General features: G+C 45.7%; 1 protein-coding gene across 3 annotated transcripts in view; it reads right to left on the minus strand.

Moving 5' to 3' along the window:
- Positions 1-1,433: 1,433 nt before the first annotated feature.
- The window catches only part of rab28 (RAB28, member RAS oncogene family), a 125,445-nt gene continuing 103,011 nt past the window's right edge, over positions 1,434-23,867 (minus strand). Inside the window, exons 7-8 of one of the 3 annotated variants that reach the window (XM_062982093.1) lie at positions 13,523-13,623; positions 1,434-2,240 (exon numbers count right to left, since the gene is read on the minus strand). In XM_062982093.1, the coding sequence (XP_062838163.1) occupies positions 13,528-13,623 (96 nt within the window). In that variant the 3' untranslated portion in view covers positions 1,434-2,240; positions 13,523-13,527. Of the gene's footprint in view, positions 2,241-13,522; positions 13,624-14,507; positions 23,863-23,867 lie in introns of those variants that run through there. The other 2 variants (XR_001730792.2, XM_062982094.1) reach the window with 2 other exon arrangements.

The following is a 23,867-nucleotide window of genomic DNA, read 5'->3' on the forward strand; positions in this document are numbered from 1 at the left end:
CCTTCCTTGAATGCACCTTTAACTTTCTGATTGTCCTGATAAATTATGTAGCATCAGTTCTAACCCTACAAAGAATCCTACAAAATATGTTTTATTAGATCTGGCTGATAACAATATTGGCTACCACTTTATCTGTAGCATTGTTGTTGTTGTTGTTGTTGTTGTTGTGTGCCTTTCATTCATTTTCAACCTAAAGTGACCCTAGGGCCTTTAATTACATTAAATAGTCTCAGAAGGTCTCTGGTCTCAGGATGTTATGCAGCATCATGGGGTCACTAAACAGCACTGGGGCCTTGCTAATGAATCAATTTCCTTGAATGAGAAGCAAAGTGGGATAAAAGCTTACTCAATTCCTTCTTTATATCAAGAAAGGACCTTGCCATGGTTAGGATTAGTGCTTTTCCAGTTTATTCAGTGGGGCAGGACTTTGCACAGAAGATGAATAGGACGGACAGACAGACAGACCGACCAATGTTACCAATTGTCTGATTGGTAAATGATACAGATAACTCAGCTCTGGCAATTTTGGTTTATATTTTGTTCTCTCCCCAACCCCAACTCCAAGCCTAAGCAGGAAAAGAGAAACAGATGGAATGAGCAAAAGGCTATCAAAACTACTCTAGAATGTTTCCATTAAGGAGCTTAAACCATTTCGTCATTCTTTACAAACACAACAATATGCATAGGAATTGCATTTAATTTTTCTTAGAGGAAGATCAAGAATCTTCCAAAATCGCACTAAGATGGCCACACTTGTGTTTATATCCCATGTCAAGGGAGACAATATAAAAAAAGAGTTCATTCTGCTTTCAACACACTTAGCTATACTCATTAGTTTAGAACAACGGCATCTTATAATTTCAGAAGCTCAGCTTTACAAAGAAGCATGTGAATTATGCCTTTTTTCAGACGTATGTACACTAATGTCGGGCCAAGACTGTGAACTCTCTCCCCCGGGCTGTGGTGGAGGCTCCTTCTTTGGAGGCTTTTAAGCAGAGGCTGGATGGCCATATGTTGGGGGCGCTTTGAATGCGATTTCCTGCTTCTTAGCGGGGGGTTGGACTGGATGGCCCATGAGGTCTCTTCCAACTCTACTATTCTATGATTCAATGATTCTAAGCTAAAAGTCAATCAAGAATTCTGAGCTTGAAATGTGGTAATCCTTTGTTTCTTTCAGAAGTACATACACTATGACAAGAAATTCTACCCAGAAGGTAAAAACAAAACAAACAAGCCTGGTTCTGATGAACCTTGGAGATCAAGGAATTTTAAATCAACAAGTTTCTTCAACATTTCATATGCCTCCCTTCCATTCTGTGAGAAACAGAAGGCCAATTAGTGGCGTACTCTCCTTTATAAATCCAACCAGTTGAAAATGAAGGAAGCTGGTTGAAAAGGCCATGAACGACATGATTCTAAAAACAGAAGGCAGATCACATAAACATAACATTTATTTTCTTCTGTTTACAAAAAAATCAATACAAATATACTTAGGTTATACAGATACTTAGATGCTCTGAACAATTCAAGTATTTGAATGGGGGAGAATGTACTGATATATTTAGCTGACATTTACCGTCTTTACTTCACAAAGAAACATTTTTTCCATCTCTGCAAATCTAAAAAAAAACCTACCAATATTTTGTCCTTCTTAGTCATTGTACTAATATTACAGGTGGAATAAAATAGAGGATCCTTAAAACTTGTTCTAACTAAAACAAAGCTAAATAGAAAATAACCAAACACAAAAACTAATATATTTTCTCTCCATGGCTTTATTTCAAGCATCATTTTTAATTCTGTATAATTTAAACATTTTTCATTCACTTTCTCAAGTATTCAGACACTATATGTAAAAGGACATCTGTACACACCATCACACACTTTTAATGAAATATCATTTATGAGAATATAGGTATATATAATATAATTTTCCAAGTGTGTGGTCCGTACTTTGAAACTAGGCAAGCCAAAGAAACTGCCTGCTGCTTTTCAACACACAAATGGATAGTACATTTTAGAAACTTCTAAATGCACCACAGTAATGTTCACTGTTAAAACAACATTCCTGGCAAACCTTCTGCCTGTGCAAAAGATAGCATGGCTGCCAAGGGAGATCAATACAAAAAAGAAAGAAAAGAAAGAATTCACTGAATTGTACACATGGAACTTCTAGGAGAGTTAACTGTTCTTGTCACGGGCTCCTGGCTATAGTTTACAATATCCGCCTTCACTACACTCTGTCAAAAAAAGAGAGAGAGAGAAGAAAAACAGAAGAGGTTATAGCTAGAGAATCCAAAGGCAACTCTGTTCCACAGTGCTAATAAAACATTTCATGTGTTAATGACAAGACTTTGAAATACATAACACTTTAAAGGAGTGCAAACATATATATCATAATCTCATTTCAAAAAATAGGCATAACAAATTGGTATATAGCACCGTAGTGTACATGGAGCATTTTCCAAAATAAAGCATGGTTATTATAAAAAAAATACTGATGACTGGGTTACCCATGAGGGCACATGATATTTTTTTTTTCAGTTTCTCTAGGTTGCCCCACTAGGGCTTCCCATCCACAAAGACACCCCTATAACCAGGTTTTAAAACCTGCTATAGAAGCTTTTTAAAAACCTAAACGGTATGGGAGTTTTTTAGGGGAGTCATTACTTATGAATGTGGGGATAACTCTTTTCTCCCTGAAGCCTGTAATCAGATATTTTAAAAGACTCATTAGTGCCCCTAGAAGCAGTACTGGAAGAGGAGAGCAGTTTGAGTGTAAATACATACCGTAATTCACAGCATAATAGTCGCCACTACATAATAGTCACAGACACCTTTTTTGGCCCCTGAAACTGGTGTTTTTCCTTTTCCATGTGCATTTGAGCTGGCTTTATCTTGGGCTTTCCCTTCTTTCTTCTATCTATCTATCTATCTATCTATCTATCTATCTATCTATCTATCTATCTAGCCAGCTGGATCTTCTCCCTCCTGTCTCCTCAGAAGGAAGAGACAGAAAGCCCCAGCCCCAACCAGTTCCCTTTATATTTCTTTTTGAAAACTCCTACCTCCAAGGAGGAGGCTGGATCTAGAGCTTTCCCTCTCTTATTTCTGAGGAGGCAGAAGGGAGATCCAGCTGTCTCTATTTGTAGTTAGTTCCGTTTGTATTTCTTTTTAAAACTGCCTTAATCTCCTTGGAAGCAGGGTAGAGATGGGAGAGGTCTAGACCCTTTTCGGAGGTAAGACAAGTTTAAAAAATGAAATACAAATGGAGCCAACTGTGTCTGGGACTTGGCTTTCTACCTCCTGCCTCCTTGGTAGCAAGAAAGGAAAAGCTCCAGACACAGTTGTCTCTGCACATTTTTCTTCTTCGCATAATGGTCACATCCCACTTTTTCTGAAGGACAAAAGGGATATTTGAAAGTATGGCTATTACACAGTGAATAACAGTATGTTAGATGTGGTGGGTGCATGCATGCGCATGAAAGGAGTTTGAGTAATGAGGGTTGTGGCACATGCTGGTGATGCAGTGCTCCCTGCAATGCTGACAATTCAGGTCCTAACATTCTCATATTTTCCTTTTAGTAAATAAAAATGGCTCCTCAAGCTGGGTGGAAAATCTATTCCTGAAATTCAAGAGAGCTTCATATGAGGAGGAGGATTAGCACTTTATTTAAACTGGGACTCAGCTAAGGAAGACTTATCTCAGCCCGGGTGGCCTATTGCTAATTGTATGACTCATTTTAAATGTGCTATTTATCTATGACTATTATAAGAGTTGTTAGAAAATTGTGTCCCAATTATTTTGTCTGATATATTTAATTTTTCACATCATTTTGTGTTGTTTTATAAGTGTATCCTGATGTTGTCTATTTGATTGTTTATTATTTGAAGTGTTTTATCATGTTACGTTCACTGAATTTTTATCCATTGCCCATTTTTGTTGTACACAGCCCTGAGTCCCTTTTGGGAGATAGGGCAGTATAGAAATAAAAATTATTATTATTATTATTATTATTATTATTATTATTATTATTATTGACACAAAGACATAGTATGACACAGCAAAAGAGATATATACGCTGGATTTCATATCACAAAATCACAAGTCGAACACTTCCCAAGTGTTTAGGACTGTGTGATGTATTTTCGGATGATGCGTGCAGATCCCATTAAAGTGGCCATTATTATTATTATTATTATTATTATTATTATTATTATTATTATTATTAGGTTTCCCATCTAACATAGAGATGCTGTGAGGGCTGCGCTTATTAGCTTTGCTATTTATCCCACCTAAGAGCTGCTAAGAGAGGGTCTGTGTGAATATTTACCAGAGGATCAAAATGGTCGGGTTACTTACTCTGTGAATTCACACTAATGGAGAGACTGCGCCTGTGTGGGCTCCAACGGGAACGAGAAAGGGAGAGGTTTGCCAGCGGGGATGGAAGGGCGGGTTTGTGTGAATTCACAGAGTACACTCGAAGAAACATGGTTACATGTAAGCAACCTGACCTTTTTCTTCATGTATTCTGTGAATGCACACTAATGGAGACTAGCACGCTGAGGTCCAGGATGGTGGGACAGAGCAAACCTGACAATGAGTTGAATGTCCAAACCCATTTTTATTAGGACACATCGAAGATAAGAGGCACAAGTGACAAGGCGGTCAACATATCGACCAAGTGCATAAACATAACCATGTCGAGGTGTATCTCCTGTCAACGGGCAGTAAGGCAGCCCAGGGGAGAAGGTGCAAATAGAACAACAGAGTCTCTGGAGAGGAGAAAAAGTACAGTGTAACCTGCCCTTAGAATAGGAGTGAGAGGCAAATAGTCCTCTAAGGCACATTAACATAGTGCAAACACATAAACATTGTGAAATAAACCTTGTTATGTAAACAAAACATCTGGAATGAGACCAATTCACTTCCCCCCATTCCCACTGTTTGTGTCTCCATTGTCATTATCTTTCCCCAGTATTCTCTCTCTCTTTTTTTTTTAGGTAAGTGTTCTGTAGGGGAAAAACAGCGTCCTCTAAGATAAGTAGGAGGACAAGACCGATCTGGCGAAAGCCAAGTCCTTTTGGGCCTTACAGTCCATTCTATAGTGGGAAACGAATGTCAAAGGGTTCAAGCAAATTGCTGCAAATTGCTGCTTTGCAAACAGAGTCAAGAGGCATGCCCCTGAGAAAGGCAGTCGAGAGAGAAAGGCCCCTCGTTGATCTTGGACAAATCGACGAAGGGAGAGGGCGCTTAGCCAGCTCATAAGCAAGTTCAATGGCTTGCGCGATCCAGTGGGAAAGTCTCTGGGGGGAGATTGGATTTCCCAGTTTGTCCGGGGCATAGGCAACAAAGAATCTCGGTGTCTTTCGCATTGTCCTAGTACAGTCTCTATAGAAGAGGAGCGCTCCCCTTACATCCAAAAGGTGAAGTCTCCATTCAATAGATGAGGGGTTGGGGAAAAAGGCTGGGAGCACAATGTCCTGGTTCAGATGAAAAGCAGAGACTACCTTAGGGAGAAAGGTGATATCTGAGCGTAGGACAGCACGGTCGTGGTGGAAGCGAAGATAAGGTTCGTCCACTCTAAGAGCTGCCAGTTCTGAAGGCCTACGGGGCCAAAGTCACAGCCACCAAAAAGGCTACCTTCCATGAAAGTAGGTGAAGGTCTGTTGATGCCAGTGGCTCGAACGGGGAGGATGTGAGCTGGGAGAGCACGAGTTCGAGGTTCCAACTGGGCATTGGCGGTTGTGATGGGGGGGCAAAGATTGTTGTAGCCCTTTAGAAAGGTCTTTATGAGATGGTCGCTAAACAGGGACGGCTGACCGTGGCGTTGAAAGCATCAAGATAGGGCAGCTAGGTAGGATTTCATAGAGGCGAGGGAGAGCTTTCACTCCGCGAGGGTCATCAGGAAGTCCAGGACCACCAGTACTGAGGTCGGGAAAGTGTCGATGTCTCGGGACCGAAGGAAGGTACGAAACCGAGAGATCTTATAGGTATAAGCTTTGGTTTTAGCTGGTTTGAGCGCTGCAAGGAGAACCTCTTGGAGATTCGGTGGAAGGGAGCTTAGGCGAGAATCCTCCATGCAGTGAGACGTAGAGAGGGGAGGTCAGGATGAAGGATTTGGCCGTTCTCCCTGGACAGAAGATGTGGCAGAGGCGGAAGAGAGCAAAAGGTCCCTCTTGAGAGGTGAAGAATGGCCGGGTACCACAGTTGCCGTGGCCAAGCCGGAGCTATCAGGATCGCCGAGGCCGAGGCCAGACAAAGTCTCTCTAGGACCCTCGGTATCAGAGGGAAAGGAGGAAACAGATAGAGTGGTTCCGACGACCAGTCTAGAAGAAAGGCATCCCCGAGGCTTCTGGGAAGAGGCCGGAGGAAGTCTCGCTCCGTATCGAGGTAGCTGCGCATTTTGAGGAGAGGCGAAGAGGTCTAGGGTAGGCCTTCCCCAGTCACGAAAGGGATCGTGGAGAGTGTCAGGATCAAGCTGCCACTCATGGGAGGAGCTCATCATCCTGCTTAGGGCATCTGCTAGGCCATTCTGGAGGCCCAGGAGATGTAGTGCCAGTAGATGGATCTTGCGGGCTATGCACCAGTACCATATGCGGGTGGAGAGGAGCATCAGCTTCCTTGAACCTGTGCTGCCCTGTTTGTTGATGTAAAACACCGCCACTGTGTTGTCCGTTTGGATGAGAACAGTTCTGTGGCGGATCAAGTGGGCAAAAGCCTTCAGGGCTTTGAAGACGGCAAGGAGTTCTAGGAAGTTTATATGATTGTCCTCGTGGGGGGACCAGAGGTCTTGGATGGTGAGGCCGTTCATGTGAGCTCCCTAGGCATAGTTGGAGGAGTCAGTGGTTATGGTCACCGACGGGTGAGCAGGATGGAATGATAGACCCTTGCACACATTGGCTCGAGACTTCCACCAAAGGAGGGACCGACAGACATGAGACGGTACCGAGAGGAACTTTGAGTTGGGATGGTAGGATGGTTTGAAAATGTCTATGAACCATCTCTGTAGGGGCCTGAGACGTAGTCTGGCAAAGGGGGTGACCAGAACCGTAGAGGCCATATGACCCAGAAGAACCTGGATGGATCGGGCCCGAACCCTCTGGTTGCATTTGCAAAGTGTGAGTTGATGACGGAGGGCGAGAAACCTGTCGGATGGAAGGGAGACAGTTTGGGCGATGGAGTCAAAGAGGGCGCCAATGGAGCGGATTTTTCTTGACAGGATGAGTTGAGACTTCTCAGTATTGAGCTGGAGGCCGAGCGAGCCCACAAGTTGGAGGGTGTGATCAACGTGGTGCCCCAGTGCGACTGGGTCGGGCCCGACAAGAAGCCAGTCGTCCAGATACGGGAAGTCTGAGGTGAAGACCCTCGGTGCCATAACGAGGCCGAAAGGTAAACGGTAAACTGGTAGGTCTGGTCGAGGACCTTGAAACAGAGAAAGCATCTGTGGGCCTTTCATATCGCAACGTGGAAATACGCATTACGTAAGTCTATGGACACAAAATAATCTCCTTGCTGAAGCATCGGGAGAATAGATGCGATGGACACCATCCAGAATCTTGTTGGACGAACAAAAGGTTTAGGGCTCATAAGTCTAGGATGGGACGGAGACCCCCTCCTCTATTTGGGATCGTGAAGTATCTGGAAAAGAAGTTTCGAGGATCCTGTTCAGATGGAGAAAGAAGAATAGCCCCTTTGGCGAGGAGGAAGTTGATTTCGGCGAGGATCTCTGGAGAGGAGTTGGTGAGGAGAACTTGACCTGTAGGAGGGAGTTCTACGAACTCTAAGGCATAACCCTCTCGGACAATACGGAGAACCCAAGCATCCAAAGTGATAGACTCCCACTAGTGACAGAAAGGAGCCAAACGATCTGTGAAGAGGCAGGGTTGTGGAGGCGGTGGGACAGAGGGTTGTGGAGACAATATGGCGGCTGCACTGATACTGAACGTGGAGGTTGGGCAAGAAAGGATGGCGTCAGGTACGATGATGGGTCTGCGCGGAGGCAGGGGTGGCTCGACCGCATTGCTTCTGAGGCTGAGCAGAGCAGCGAGTTTGTGATGATTTTGGTGGCTTGAACTCGAAGACCGCCCGAAAGCTTGGTGTCGAAAGGGTTGGGGTGGGAAACATCGAAAGCGATGAGAGAACCACCGAGCACGCTGGGCGTGAGGTTGTTCGACTCCACACTTTGAAGCCAGGATTTTAAAATCATGGTTAGATTTAAGTTTGTCATCAGTGCCACTGCTGAAGAGACCCAACGTATCGAAGGGTAAGTCTTCAATGGCTTGTCTAGAAGAGGAGGAAAAACCCGATGACTTCAGCCAGGAGTGATGACGGATGGCAACCGCATGGGCAATCATTTTGCCGGCAGTGTCCCCGGTATGCTTAGCCATCTGGATCTGATGATGAGCTAAGGAGTCACCTTCCTGTTGAAGCATGGTAAGGACCGACCGATCTTCGTCAGAGAGCTTTGCAAAGAAGGGCTTGGCCTTTTCCCAGAGGATTTTCTGGTAGGTGCTCATACAGGCCCCATAGTTAGCCATCTTACAGAGTAGGAGAGCTTCAAAATAAAGTTTTCGATCTACGGCGTCAAATCTCTTGCCCTCTCTATCAGCTGAAGTGTTGGACTGACGACCGGAGGACTGAGAAGCCTTGACGACCATAGAGTTAGGGTCGGGATGGTGATTGAGCCATTCCAAAGCATTGTCGTTGGTATGGTACCAGGCCTTGATCCTTTTTGAGGTGGGTGGTATCGAAGATGGCCTTTTCCAAGAAGCCTGGATAACGTCCAGTAGATATAGTAGAAATGGTAAGAGGGTAACCGGAGGAGCTTGGGCCTGGACCCTCTTGAAAACAGGGTCGGTCACCGCCTTAGAGGTCTGGTTGATTTCCATCCCTAGGGCACAGCCATTCTGACCATCTGATCAAAGAAAGCACGGACATTATCTGTTGGAGAAGGAGGGTCAACTTCGTAAGCATCATGAGGAGGGGAAAGATAGAGGCCCAGAGAGACCACCAAAGTCGAAAGGACAGTCTGGTCTGTTGATATCGATCTCATCGTCCTCAACTCCTTGAGGGGACCGAGGGGGAGATGAAAGCATTGTCTCTGGAGGAGGCATAACCTCAAGAGCAGGAACAGCGGGTGGCTGAGTTCTTTGGAGGCCGAGGCTTGGGCTGCCTGGGATAAGCGGGCCGTTTGTCTTCCCCGCTCTGGAGTCGAGGTCGGGGGAAAAAGTTGCTGCCGAGATTGTCAATGCCCTACGGCGGGATCAGGTATCGGTACCCTGACCACTGTTTGGGTGGAGTTGTGGGATGAGTCCTGTATTTCGCCTTCAGACAAGTGCTATGGGGAGGATTGAGAGGCATCTCGGGGCTGCTGGGCCGGTTCGATCGGTGAGGATTTCCTTGACGAAGTCGCCAAGGAAGAAGGGATGTCTCTCCTCGAGGAGGCTGAGGAGGAAGAGCTTTGGGTCATCCGCCTTTTAGCTGGCGGCTGTTTAGAGGGCGCCCTCATCGATTTGTCTGGTGTCGGAGGAACTGCTGCTGAGTCGGATTGGGCCCGAAGAGATTCCTCTTGGGCCCTCTTAAAAGCGATCTTCATTGCCAAGGTCGAGGGAGGGGACCCCACATGGGAACGGGCTGAAGCCACTGAAGCCAGAGAGCTCAAGGTCGAGGAGGGTCCCACCTTTCCGCACCGAGTCGACACCGTAGCTGTGGTTAGCGTGCACAGCAGTTTAGAGGGCTTGGCCGCTCTAGAGGACCTTGAGGCCTAGGAAGAGACCAAAGAAGGTTTAGCTGCTGGCGCCGACATCGCTCTCGAGGTGGACGGAGTAGGGTCTGGCGCAAGCGACCTCTCGTACAGCACCACCCTGAGTCTGGCCGCTCTGTTTTTTCTCGCCTGTGCCATTTATTTATTTATTTCGTGTCAAAAGCATTGGTACAGCAAATACATTTCAAATAATGGAAATAAAATAAAAAAGAAAAGAAATCACAAGCAACTAAATAGTTTTGGACCAAAAGCGGGCAACAGCAACCGCATTGTCTGTAGCTTTAAACAACTCCTCCTCCGTGCATGAGGCAGGGCATTGTGGGCAAGCATACATATGCGGAGTTGTTTGTTCAGCTCCACAGTCACACAAAGTGGAGGATTCCTCCAGGTAGTGCCACCTTGCCAAGTTGTCTTTTGATCTGCCCACTCCACTTCTGAGTCTGTTCAGGGACTTCCAAGTTGCCCATTCCTGGTTTGCCCCTGGAGGAAGACCCTCTTGGGGGGCCATCCAGTTAGAATTGCCAGATTTAGCTGCCCAGAGGGACACCCTTGCTGTTGCTGGAGGAACATCAAGAGGAGTGGTGGTTCTCATGAAGCCCTTCCTTGATTTGAGTCTGGTGGGAGGAGGGTGATAGCCATGCAGTGGGTGGCTTTCACAATGTTCGACCTTTTTTCTCTCGCCGTTGGAAGCAACTTCCCGTCGCACGTCAGGAGGGGCAATGCCAGCTAACTTGTAGAGTTTATCAACAGGTATAGGTTTAAGGCATCCCGTGATGATTCTGCATGTTTCATCCAGTGCTATGTCCACCTGCTTTGCACGGGCAGACTTGTGCCAAACAGGACAGGTATACTCTGCAGTTGAGAAAGACAAGGCCAGGGCTGATGTTCTTATTACTTGTGGGTCTGCTCCCCATGCGCTGCCAGTCAGTTTCCGCAGGATGTTATTGCGTGCAGCTACTTTGTGCTTGGTGTTCATGCAGTGTTTCCTATATGTTAGTGTTCGGTCTAAGGTGACACCAAGGTATTTAGGATGGAAACAGTGTTCGAGCTCTTGGTCTTCGCAAGTAACTTTCAGTTTCCTGTTGGCTTCGCTGTTACGTAGGTGGAAAGCACACACTTGTGTCTTGGCAGGGTTAGGCTTCAGGTGGTTCTCTTTGTAGTAGCTGGAGAGATCTTTCAAGGCATTGGTGAGTTGCTTTTCAACTGTTTCAAAGTCTTTTGCTTGTGTTGTAAGGCCAAGGTCATCAGCATATATAAAGCTCTTTGTGGGTGGTGGTAGTGGCTGATCGTTTGTGAAGATGTTAAATAAGGTTGGTGCAAGAACGCTGCCTTGGGGTAAACCATTCTTTTGCCTCCTCCATCTGCTTTTCTGGCCCTGAAACTCCACATAGAAGCTGTGGTTTTCTAAGAGGGTCTGGACAGTTTTTGTAAAGTCAAAGTCCCGGGTGATATGGTAGACTTTATGCAGCATTTTTCTATGTTGCACCGTGTCGTAGGCTGCCGTAAGGTCCACAAAAACTGTTCCCGTGATGCAGCCTTTCTCGTAGCCTTCCTCGATATGTTCAGTCAGATGAAGAATTTGACCTGTACAGTTTTTCCCTGGTCTGAAACCTGCTTGTTGTGCAATAAGCTTGGGTTCGATAACAGGTCCTAGTCGATTTAATAGCATTCTCTCATAGACTTTATATAGATGACATAAGAGGGAGATTGGTCGATAGTTCCTGGCATTGGAGGCATCTTTACCAGGTTTTAAAATGGCAATGATCTTAGTTTTCCTCCATGCTCTGGGAATCTGTTTGTGTGGCAGGCATTGATTGTAGAATTTCAAAAGCCAGTTTTCAGCTTTGGCCCCCAAGTGTTTGATTTGCTCCATCATCAGGTCATCTAGGCCAGGTGCTTTACCAGTCTTACATCGCTTGATGGCTTCTCTGAGTTCTTTCAGGTTTAGAGGAGAAGACAACTGGTGGGTTTCAAGTTCTGGCACCCTGTTGATTTTCATCTTTATTCTGCTGCAGTTGGTTTTCCCATTCTGAATTAGCTGGTGAGCTATCTGATCTGGTGTCACGTTTGCGTGTCCAGGGTTGATCAGAGGGTCACTATCCAGGCGTCTCAGCAATTGCCAGGCTTTTCGGCTACTCTTGGACATGTCCAGGTTCTCAAGCAGCTCTATCCAACGGTCTTTCTTAGCATTAGCTAAGGCTGTAGATAGTTTTTGGCCTGCTGCTATAGTCCCATCACTGTATGGGTTCTCTTGAAATAATCTGAGATATTCTTGTAGCTGATTTAGTGATTCTTCGTTTAGGCCTGGTAGGTAGCTTGTGCGACAGCCTCTAGGGATTGAGAGCCTTGAGGATCTTTTCACAGCTTCTACGAACAGGTCATAATTTTCTATAGAGGGTTCTATATCAGAAATAGCAGCTTCCAAGGTCTCTGTAAACTTTGTCCAGTTAGCTTTATTGAAGTTATATCTTCTGCGGAATGGGACACTTTTTGGTCTTACAGCTGCATATGCTACGCAGCATATTGGTCTGTGTTGTGTGTTAGGTATTGGGTTTAATACCCTTTTGGTGCATTGGTGGCTTATGCTTTCCTTTACAAAAATCAGATCAGGGTTATAACCACGCTTCCATCGGCCGCTATTAAATGATGGTGGTAATTTACTGTCATGAAGGAGGCTCATTCTACTATTGTCGGCCCACGTTAGAACTGCTTCGCCATTTCTATCATCTTCGTCATAGCCCCAGACACAGCTGTGGCTATTGAAATCTCCCACAACAAAATGGGCTTCATGATTGTGGCAACTGGTTGGGGGTGTAAAATAGAAATCAGCCCCAGGTGGTTTATAGAGTGATGATACGGTGCAACTATCAAGTTCCACAGATAAGATTTCAATGTTGTTCACTTCTTGAGGGAAGTTGCAGAGATTGCTACACCAGATCGTACAAAAATGGCACTGCCATATTGTCTGTGAGGTCGTTCCACTGCCAGCTGCATTCCAAGAATTTTTGGTCTTCTCATTGTGATGTCTCTGTGTGTTTCCTGTATACATAGGATGTCACATGAGATGTCCTCAGACATTTTGGCTAATAGTTCTTCCTTAGCAAGTGACAAACCTTCTATATTAATAGACATAATCGTTAGCAATGGTCTTGATAAAGAACTTTGGTATTCATCCATTCATCCAATGCTTTTGGGGTGGAAAGATCGGCCGCTTACAAGAAATGTTGCCCAGGGGACGCCCGACTGAATTCACTCAATCTTCGGGGAGGCTCTTTCCGTGTCCCCCGCCTGTGCCATGAGAGCTAGACAGAAGCGGCAGGTACCGACAACATGGGCCTCGCCAAGGCAAAGGAGGCACTTAGCCTGGCTGTCCGAGTTGGGAATCTTAGCGGTGCACTAAGTGCAACTCTTGAAGCGCATGGTAGACCTAAGAACGAAGAGTCCGAAGTGGGCCTTGTGGCAGGAAAAAAGGAACTGGAGAACGGACGCCCACCAGGGCTGCCTTATATGCCCTGCAGGGAGAGGGGCATGGCTACCGCCAAAATTCAAACTTTAGCTTGGAAGAGTTTTCCGTTGGAGCCTGTGCAGGCACAGTCTCTCCATTAGTGTGCATTCACAGAGTACACGAAGAAAAAATTAAATTGATATATCTATCCTTGCAAATATAGACTACAGTACATGTACACAACAATATCATTGTTACTATTTCAGTAACATTTTTATCCTAAAAGGACTGAGTCTTTTAATGGTACTACCTGAACTATTGCACTGAACAGATTTTACTTTGACAGCTGGCAGTGCTGTCCTGTTGATTATCTTCTTCAGGATACTTCACTAGTTCTGCCTTGACAACATGCTGCAGCCATGTGTCAAAGAGGAGACAAAGAAAGAAGTAGATGGAAAAAACAAAGAGGAAAGATGATCAATGATTACAAAAGAGATGATGAACACAAATGAACAAGAATAGCAAACAAAAGCCATCACATTCAACACATCATGTACTGACCAGCATGCCCACTTAGCAAATGTATCTACCATTTTTCAAAGAGGGATGGGCAATCTTTTTCAAGGAGAGATGGCCACTCTCCCTCCCTTGACATCTAACAGTAGGCAAAGACAAACCCGCTTTTGCCCACAGCCAAAAACAGACAAGTCCGTTGCTTTTCGCCTTTTGTCTCTTCCCTCCTTTTCTACCTTTCCAGTTGTCTTCCATTTCTTTCCCATTTCAGTCTGGCGCATGAATTGATCATTTGCAGAGGGCTTTGAAATTAGGTTGCGCCCAAACAGTTCTAGGCCAACAGGCTGCCCAATTCTGCTTTGGAGCATAGAAGTGTCCCTTAAATTACCCTGACCCCCCACATTCCTAGCAAAGGTTAGTTACATAAACTTAACCACTGATCTTAATCTTCAGATTGCACCCTTCCTTAACATGGAATGCTAGGAAAACACACTCAGGAAATCAACACAACATATATATTGTGCCAATGTTCATTTCATTCATAGTGATCAGACATGGCATTACAAAGTTTTTCATGCAGATGTGTTTCCACAAAAAAATGCTTATTTTAGAAAGCCCAAGCTAATCAAAGCAACCAGCGGAAATTAATTTTAATGTTGATATGAGCAATATAAAGTAGAAGGGAAGTTAAAGGAGGCAAAAAGATGCAGAACAAGCCAGATAAGATTTAAATATGTGAAAAAAGCTAAACAGAGATCTAGTAGTGCACAAAGCTGGAATACCTGGATATTGTTCTTGTAACTGATAATAATGATGCAAAGCTAATACAATATCAATAAAATCTGCCACTTCTCTCTCACTCCCTGTTACTTCTATATTTGACTGCAATGGTCACGGTAGGGTGCATGGAGCAGGTGGATTTTCCCCAACAACATGGTTTTGCCAGTTGTCCCTGTTGTAATGTTAAGGATTTAAGGAAAGGCTTGGTCTTAAACAGCATCAAGATAAATTCCATTAGCTTTATAAAATACTTGCTCCTGGTGGAAATGAAAACTAAGAGAAAACTCTGATTTACATGGATCAAAAGATGCCTGCATTTTGAGACTCTTCTTGGGACCAGGTTGTTAGGACTGTTGTGATGAATGACTATACTACATCACTGGTGCCTTGCAACCCTTTTCAATTGCTACTCATAGTTATAGCTGCACATCCAATGTTTTAACTTCTGTAACTTTAACTGAAATTAGTCTTCACTTCACAAACTATAGATACATGTATATATTCTGCAACAAAAAAGCAGGAAATTAGTCTTTGCTCATTGAAAAAAATAAAAGCAGACTGATTTTGTAAGGATACAATATTGCAGCACTGTGCTATATAGCTTTTTTTAAAAAAATTCTCGATGCAGAAAGGAAAGGTTGCTTACCTGTAACCATGTTTCTTCGAGTGTACTCTGTGAATTCACATTAATGGAGAGACTGCGCCTGGGCGGGATCCAACGGATACTCTTCCAAGCTAAAGTTTGAAAATTTGGCGGTAACCCCGCCCCTCTCCCCGGAGGGCATAAAAAGCCGCCCTGTGCACTCACTCCCCAGTTCCTGCGCTACAAAGGCGACGAGAATGGGAGAGGTTTGCACGTGGAGAAGGAAGGGTGGGATTGTGTGAATTCACAGAGTACACTCGAAGAAACATGGTTACAGGTAAGCAACCTGTCCTTTTTCTTCGTGTACTCTGAATGCACACTAATGGAGACTAGCAAGCTGAGTTATAGGATGGTGGGACAGAGCAAACCCGACAGCGAGTTGAATGTCCAAAATCCAATAGTTTTATTAAGGCATAAAATGCAAAAAAACAAGTGCAAGAGGAAAAAGGTCGAAAAGAACGACCCGGTAACAACAAAGACCTATCAAGCGGTCACGGTATATCGTCATACGATGATACTCGGTATCAGGAAAGAAGTTCAAAATTAACATGGTATGCATAACTCCCATAGGGAGAGAAAAGTAAGTTACAACATGATCCCCAAGAAGAAAGGTACGGTGAAAAAACCGTACTAATGCTACCAGTAACGAAGGTACAGCAATTTGGTATTTAACAGCAAAATACAAACTGCAAGGTGAAACAGCCCACACAGGAAGAAAAGATGTTGGGCAAGTAGGTGTTACATAAACACACTAGAAAGGCAGAAAGACACTTCAATAAAGTGGCATGAACCCTCGAAACACATAAAAGGCAGTAAACCTCACTTTGAATAGGGAAGAAATGCTATGAAAAGCAGGACAGAATTGACCTGGCGAAGGCCGAGTCCCTGAGGTTCTTAGAGTCCATCTAAGTGGGACACAAAGATAGAAGGGGTGGACCAAATCACTGCCCGACAAATGGAGTCGAGGGAAATGCCTCTCAAGAAGGCAGTGGAGGCTGAAAGTCCCCTTGTCGACCGTGGGCGGATCGACGGAGGGGGAAGGTACTTAGCCAGTTCATAAGCCAGTTCAATGGTATGAGCAATCCAATGGGATAGTCTCTGTAGAGAAATCGGGTTTCCAAGTTTGTCTGCAGCATATGCGACAAAGAGTCTAGGAGTCTTACGTGTATGTTTGGTCCTGTCCCTGTAGAAAAGGAGGGCCCTTCTTACATCAAGAAGGTGAAGCCTCCGTTCAAGCCTGGAAGTCGGGTTGGGGAAGAAGGCAGGGAGGACGATGTCCTGATTAAGATGGAAAGCAGACACCACCTTGGGAAGGAAAGTGATGGCGAAGAACAGCCCGGTCGTGGTGACCGGTAAGGTTCATCAACTCTAAGGGTAGCCAGTTCAGACGGTCTTTGGGCAGAGGTGACTGCTACTAGAAATGCAACTTTCCAAGAGAGAATGTGGAGATCGGCGGAAGCCACTGGCTCAAACGGTGCCGAAGTTAGTTGAGACAGGACAAGTTTGAGGCTCCAACCAGGGGTCGGGGGATGAACTGGAGGCCGAAGGTTGTTGTAGCCCCGAAGAAAAGTCTTCACAAGGTGACTAGAAAACAGAGAAGGTTGTCCAAGACGCTGGAAATGCCAGGAGAGGGCAGCCAGGTAAGACTTCATTGAGGCTAAGGATAAATGTCAGTCTGCAAGAGAGAGAAGAAAGTCCAGGACCAACGGGACCAAAGTAGAGGTGGGATCGATGGAACGGTCCCGAAGGAAGGCTTGGAACTTCGCAATTTTATATGCGTAAGCCTTTGACCTGGCCGGCTTATTGGCCGCCCGGAGGATTGTTTGGAGGTCCGGGTGGAAAGAGCTCAGGGAAGGATCCTCCACGCTGTCAGGTGTAGGGACGGGATGTCAGGGTGGAGAACTTATCCGTTCTGTGAGGTTAGGAGATGAGGGACTGTCGGGAGGGTACGGAAGATTCCTGCGCACATCTGCAGGAGAGTTGGGTACCATGGCTGGCAGGGCCAAGCGGGGGCTATTAGGATAGCTGATGCCGGCATCAGAAGAAGTCTCTCTAGTACCCTCGGGATCAGAGGGAAAGGAGGAAAAAGGTACATGGGTTCTGCTGACCAGTCCAGGAGAAAAGCGTCTCCGAGACAGCCCGGAGCCACATTTGGAGAAAGTCTTGCCCCAAAGCAGGGAAGGTGTGTGTTGGAGGGGGAGGCAAAGAGATCCGGGGTTGGCCATCCCCACTCGTCGAAGACAGAATGCAGGGTCTCAGGATTGAGACGCCACTCATGGGGGGAGGTCGCAATCCTGCTGAGGGCGTCCGCCAGAGTGTTCTGGGTGCCCGGCAGATGGACTGCTGAGGGATATGTCTCTTGCTATGCACCATAGCCAGATTTCCGACAAGACGGACATCAGCTTCCTCGAGCCCATGCCTCCCTGCTTGTTGATGTAATACATAGCCACGGCATTGTCTGTCTGGATTTGCACTGTCTTGTGGGGAAGAAGGCGAGCAAAGGCTCGGAGAGCTTTGAAGACTGCCAACAGTTCTAGAAGATTTATGTGCTGAGACCTCTCTTGAGGTGACCAGAGATCCCGGACTGTGAGATCAGCCATGTGAGCTTCCCATGCGAAGTTGGACGCGTCGGTCGTGATTGTGATCGACGGAAGTGGAGGGTGAAAAGGCAGACCCCTGCAGATGTTCGATGGGTTCTGCCACTATCGAAGAGAAAGACGGACCCAGTTTGGTACCGTGAGAAACATGGAGCTAGGATGCAGAAGGGGTTTGAAAGAGTCTATAAACCATCTCTGGAGAGGTCTGAGACGAAGCCTGGCGAAAGGAGTGACCCTGACGGTGGAGGCCATGTGGCCTAGGAGGACTTGAACGGAGTGGGCTCAAACCCTGCGGTTGCGCAGGAGGAGGAGCAGATGCTGTTGGAGGGCCAGGAATCTGTCTGACGGCAGGGAGGCTGTTTGTGTGAGGGAACTGAAGAGAGCCCCGATGAAGCAAATCTTGTTGGACGGGGTTAGATATGACTTTTCGGTGTTCAGCTGAAGTCCGAGCAAGCGGGGCAGGGACAGAGTGCGAGAAACATGGTCTTGTAAGGATGAAGGATCGGGAGCGACAATCATCCAATCGTCCAGGTAAAGAAAAACCATGATGCCTTGTATCCTCAGGTGGGCCGCCACCACTGCGACCACCTTGGTGAAGACTTGAGAAGCAGTGACCAGGCCGAAAGGGAGAACTGCAAACTGGTAAGATTGACCGAGGATTTTGAAAGAGAGGAAACGTCTGTGGGAGCGACGTATTGCCACGTGGAAATAGGCGTCCCTTAAGTCTATAGAGGCGAAATAATCTCCTCGTTGGAGCATCGGAAGGATGGAGGCGATAGAGACCATTCGAAACTTTGAAGGAAGAATGAAAAGGTTCAGAGCTCGTAAGTCCAGGATGGGGCGAAGCTCTCCACCCTTTTTGGGAACAGTGAAGTATCTTGAGAAAAAAACCTCGAACGTCCTGCTCGGACAGAGATGGTTGGATAGCACCCTTGGCCAGGAGGGAGTCGACCTCAGCGGAGATCTCTGGCGACGGATCGGTAGAGAGGACGTGGCCTGTGGGAGGAAGGCTTTCGAACTCCAAGGTGTAGCCATCTCAGACAATGCGGAGAACCCAGGCATCTGAGGTGATAGACGCCCATTTGTGGTAGAAGGAAGCTAGACGGTCCCGGAAGTGGCAGGGGGGAAGTTTCGGACCAAAGTTCACAGGAGGCATGGTGATGGCAGCGGTATCAGAGGAGGTGGCAGTGAGAGACTGGGCGTCAGGCTCGACGTTGGGTATGGGGAGTAGTGGCGGTACCGCAACCCCTAGTCTTAGAGGCCTGGTGTTGACAGCGGGGCTGTTGCTGCTGGCCTTTTTGGCTGGAGCTGGAGGAGCACCTGAAGGTTTGGTGGCGGAAAGGCTGAGGAGGGAAGCGGCGGTACGTCTGGAGAAACCAACGGGTTCGTTCAGCGTGAGGATGGTTGGTCCCACACTTCGAAGCGAGGATTCTGAAATCATGATTGGATTTCAGTTTATCGTCAGTCCCCATGTTAAATAGGCTGAGGGCATCGAAAGGCAGGTCTTCGATTACTTGTCAAGAAGACGAGGAGAGGCCCGAGGCTCTAAGCCAAGCATGTCATCTGATCGCCACAGCATGAGCAATCATCTTGCCGGCAGTATCGCCTGTATGCTTTGCCATCTGAATCTGATGGTGAGCTAGGGAGTCCGCCTCCTGCTGGAGGGTCGAGAGGACGGAACGGTCTTCATCAGAGAGTTTGGTGAAAAAGGGCTGGGCCTTTTCCTAGAGGATTTGTTGATATGCCCCCATGCAGGCACCATAATTTGCCATTCAACACAACAGAAGCGCGCCGGAATAGTTTTCGGCCCACTGCGTCAAACCTCTTTCCCTCTCTGTCGGCCGGAGAGTTAGACTGTTGGCCCGAAGATTGGGAGGATTTAACCACCATCGAGTTCGGGTCGGGGTAATGTTTGAGCCATTCTAGGGCTTCGTCGTCCGTGCAGTACCACGTCTCGATCTTTTTAGAGGTTGGAGGTATCGAAGACGGGGTCTTCCAGGAGGCCTGGATGATGTCCAGTAAATAAGGAACGAAAGATAAGAGTGTGGCTGGGGGAGCCTGAGCCTGGACCCTCTTGAATACAGGGTCGGTGACGGCTTTTGAAGGTTGTTTAATCTCCATCCCCAGAGCGTCTGCCATTCTGACCATTTGGTCAGAGAAGGCCCGAATGTTGTCTGTGGGAGATGGCGGATCGACCTTGTAAGCGTCATGGGGTGGGGACAGGTCGAGTCCCAAAGAGACGACTGATGCTGACAGAATCGATTCCGGGTGCTCGACGTCGAGCTCATCCTCCTCGGCCCCTTGAGGGGACCGAGGGGGAGAGGAAAGCACAGTCTCTGGAGGGGGTATCGCCTCAAGAGCAGCAGAAGTCTGTGGCCGATTATCCTTAGAAGCGGAGGCCTGAACGGCTCGAGCGAGGCGAGTCGTCTGTCTTCCCCTTTCCGGGGTTTGAGGGGGAAAGAGTTCTTGTCGAGCCTGTTGTCGAGAAGGTACAGGCTGGGGAACTTTGATTACTGTGCGGGTTGAGCGATTGGGTGAAGCTTGAGTGCCGCCATCAGAAGAACGGGTAGGTGGGGACCGGGAGGGAGATCGTGGGCATTGTGCCGGTTGGATCAGAGAGGATCTCCTCAAGGAGGCAGCCGATGAGGAGGGGACATCTTTCCTCGAAGAAGCGGAGGAGGATGAACGTTGGGTCATGCACCTCTTAGCCGGAGGCTGTTTGGACGGAACCCTCATGGATTTTCCCGGGGTCGGTGGAACAGGGCAAATTGCTGCCGAGTCGGACTGGGCTCGACGGGATTCTTCCTGCGCCCTTTTGAAGGCAATCTTCATTGCAGAAAACGAGGATGGTGAAGCGATACGGGATCGGGTAGAGACTACTGAGGCCAGGGAGCTTGAGGTCGACAATGGGCCCACCTTTCTGAACCGGGTCGATACAGTGGCCGTAGTAACCGTGCAAGGCGGTTTCGAAGGTCTTCCCTTCGAAGTTTTGGAGGTTTTGGAGGAGACCGATGCGGGTTTTGTAGGCCTTGCCACCATCGAGGTCGATGTGGGGGTAGCCGGCTCAGGAGCAAGAGATCTTTCGTAGAGGGCTGCTCGAAGTCTAGCAGCCCTATTTCTCCGTGCTTGGGCCATAAAGGCCAGGCAGATCCGGCAGGTACCGACGACGTGGCTTTCGCCAAGGCAGAGGGGACACTTGGCGTGGCCGTCGGAATCCGGAATCTTAGCGGCACATTGAGTGCACCGCTTGAAGCGCGTAATCGACATAAGAAGGAATGAAGAGTCCGATGTGAGCTTTGCGGCGGAAAAAAAGGAACTGGGGAGTGAGCGCACAGGGCGGCCTTTTATGCCCTCCGGGGAGAGGGGCGGGGTTACCGCCAAATTTTCAAACTTTAGCTTGGAAGAGTATCCGTTGGAGCCCACGCAGGCGCAGTCTCTCCATTAGTGTGCATTCACAGAGTACACGAAGAAAAATCATACTTTCTGTATATTTACAATAAATTATTTTAAAGAACTGTAAACTAAAACAAAACTGCTTTCAAAAGGATAGCATAAACTATAGGCTACAAAGGAATGACACATTTCTTTCACATTCCATAATATTTGTCTTCTCAAAGTTTTTAGTGAGGCTCTACCAGATATGAAAAGCCTAACCCCCCACCCTCAATTTCCAAAAGTGGTGCTTTTTGGAAATACACCAACTGGTCCAATAGAAAAACTGGAGAGTTAATTTGCTTCAGGTTGTTGCAGTCCTTCTGTTACTTTCTGTTGGGTTGATTTGATTATGTATCCTATTTATGTCATTGGAAAAAACATGCTGTTGATTTATCAAAATCATACATGTTTGGCCAAGATTAAATATTGCTTTCGGTTTGTGTTCTGTGATTTAAAATATATTGATCAATGGAATGATGTACATGTGTACACAAAATATGTTAGAGGAATTAACCATCTTTATTTCCAATGCTTGCAAGTAAGCTTCGCTGAAAACTAAGATATTTGAAGCACCCACTGGTTTGTGTCTTAGATGATTCCTTTATTATTAGTTCTTTTTGAAGATAACCTCTCTTTCAATTAAACAAGAAATGTACTGGGGCAAATGGGAAGGCATCTCAATTTATGATCTGTTGATGTTCTGTGGTTGACTTCTCACTAATCAACATTATCTTATCAAAGAAGGAAGAGTTATATTCATTGGTTTCCAGACCTTTCCTGATTATGGAGAAAGCTCAATTCCATGAAGATGTTCACAGAACAGTCTGTACTCCTAAACAATGTTATCTGACCTCACAGAATAATTTTTTTGATGCTGGCCTTAACAGAAAATCTTTAGACTGCCAGAGAAATTAATTGTTCCTCAAAATCTGGCTTAAATACTACCTTGTATACAATAGCTAGACTAGTGACCCATGGTTAAGCCACTAAATGGCACAAGAGTAAAACAACTGGACGTTAAAAAATCAGTTCAATTAACAGAAAGAGCATTACCCTTTCAGCACACTAGGCATTCATTCCCATTTCAAGATTTTAACAAAGATGATTCCCAAGCTCCAGTTTCTGTAACTTTTCAGATTCTGGGATTTTCATATGTAGTAGATGTTTATTTTACTAGGAGTCTGGAGGATGGGTTACCTTATTTAACTATAACAAATCTAGTAGGAAAAATACACTACCACGGTTTTAGCATTAGTGCTGTATTTTATTTATTAATTTTAGGTTGTACATTACTGTAAAACCAAACAAAATGAAGGGCACTAAATAAACGTTTCAATAAAGTATGAAACTGAATTAAATCACCAATGAAGAGGAAGGAATTCCTACCCTCTTCGGTAGCTTTGGTTCTACTTTATGGCCACGTCTGGACCCATGTTTCTCAATCAGCTGTCTTCATGGAAAACTCTTTTGAAATAAAGTTTCAAATGCTGCCTGTAAGATTCCATATGGGAAGGCCTGTTAATCAAAGAACAGCCCCAAATTCCACTAATAAAAATGTAAGAGCTTTACTGGATTTGACCAAAGGTCAATTTAGCCCCGCACCCTATTTACTGCAATTGTTACCCAGATTACATGAAAATAATAATCTCTCCCACTATTACACCCAGAAACTGCCAGTGACAATATGCCACTCCTGTACTCCTTTGAAAGCCATCTTGACTAGTCACATGAGCTATTACCAGATTTTATGACAATGAATGGTGATACTGAAATGTGGTGCCTCCTTTTCTCAGTTAATCAATTTCACTGGATGGTCCAACTGCTACAATCTAATTTAAGAATCAATATCTGAATCCCAGACAAATTCTATTTCATTTATATATTTATTTACCATATTTATTTCCCTACCCCAAGAGGTACTCAAGGCAGCTTACAAACGGCACTTATGTAGCATAAAAACACAGACATGGAATAGAATTATTAAAATTAAAACAGACATAAAAACATAATTAGAATACATTCCAATAGGAGACACACCATCCAAAGACAAGGTCTAAAGCCATTCCAAAATCCATTGCAAGATTTCCAGGTTAAAATTTTTTGCACTGCACTATTTATCAAAGGCCTGCTCCAAAAGCCAAGTTTTTACTCTCTACCTAAAGATTAGGAGGGAGGTGGCTGATCTAGTATCATTAGGAAGGGAGTTCCACAGCTGGGGGGCCAACACTAAGAAGACCCTGTCTCTTGTTCCCATCAGTCGCACTTGCGAAGGAAGTGGGATCGAGAGCAGGTCCTCCCCCGACGATCTTAAACTCTAAGATGGTTCATAGGGGAAGATACATTTAGACAGGAAGACTGGGCCGGAACCATTTACATCCAGAAACACAGACGTCCTGATCAAATTTGAGAATTTACTACAGGAAGTGTTTAATTAACTGATTTACTGCATTTATATCCCGCCCTTCTCACCCTGAAGGGGACTCAGGGCAGCTTACAAAAGAAGGCACTTTTAACTGAATGGAAAATTAGAAATTTTGATTATCCCAAGAAAAATAATACTGTACTTAGTTAAACTTGCAAATGTAGAATATAAGAATACAAAAATGCCTATGTACAGATAAAACCTATTAGTAATTCCTGTTCAAAAGAAAATATATTTGCTAGTAAAACAATATACTCAGGAACAT

Source organism: Anolis carolinensis, chromosome 5 (assembly GCF_035594765.1).
Source record: "Anolis carolinensis isolate JA03-04 chromosome 5, rAnoCar3.1.pri, whole genome shotgun sequence".
Lineage (NCBI taxonomy): Eukaryota > Metazoa > Chordata > Lepidosauria > Squamata > Dactyloidae > Anolis > Anolis carolinensis.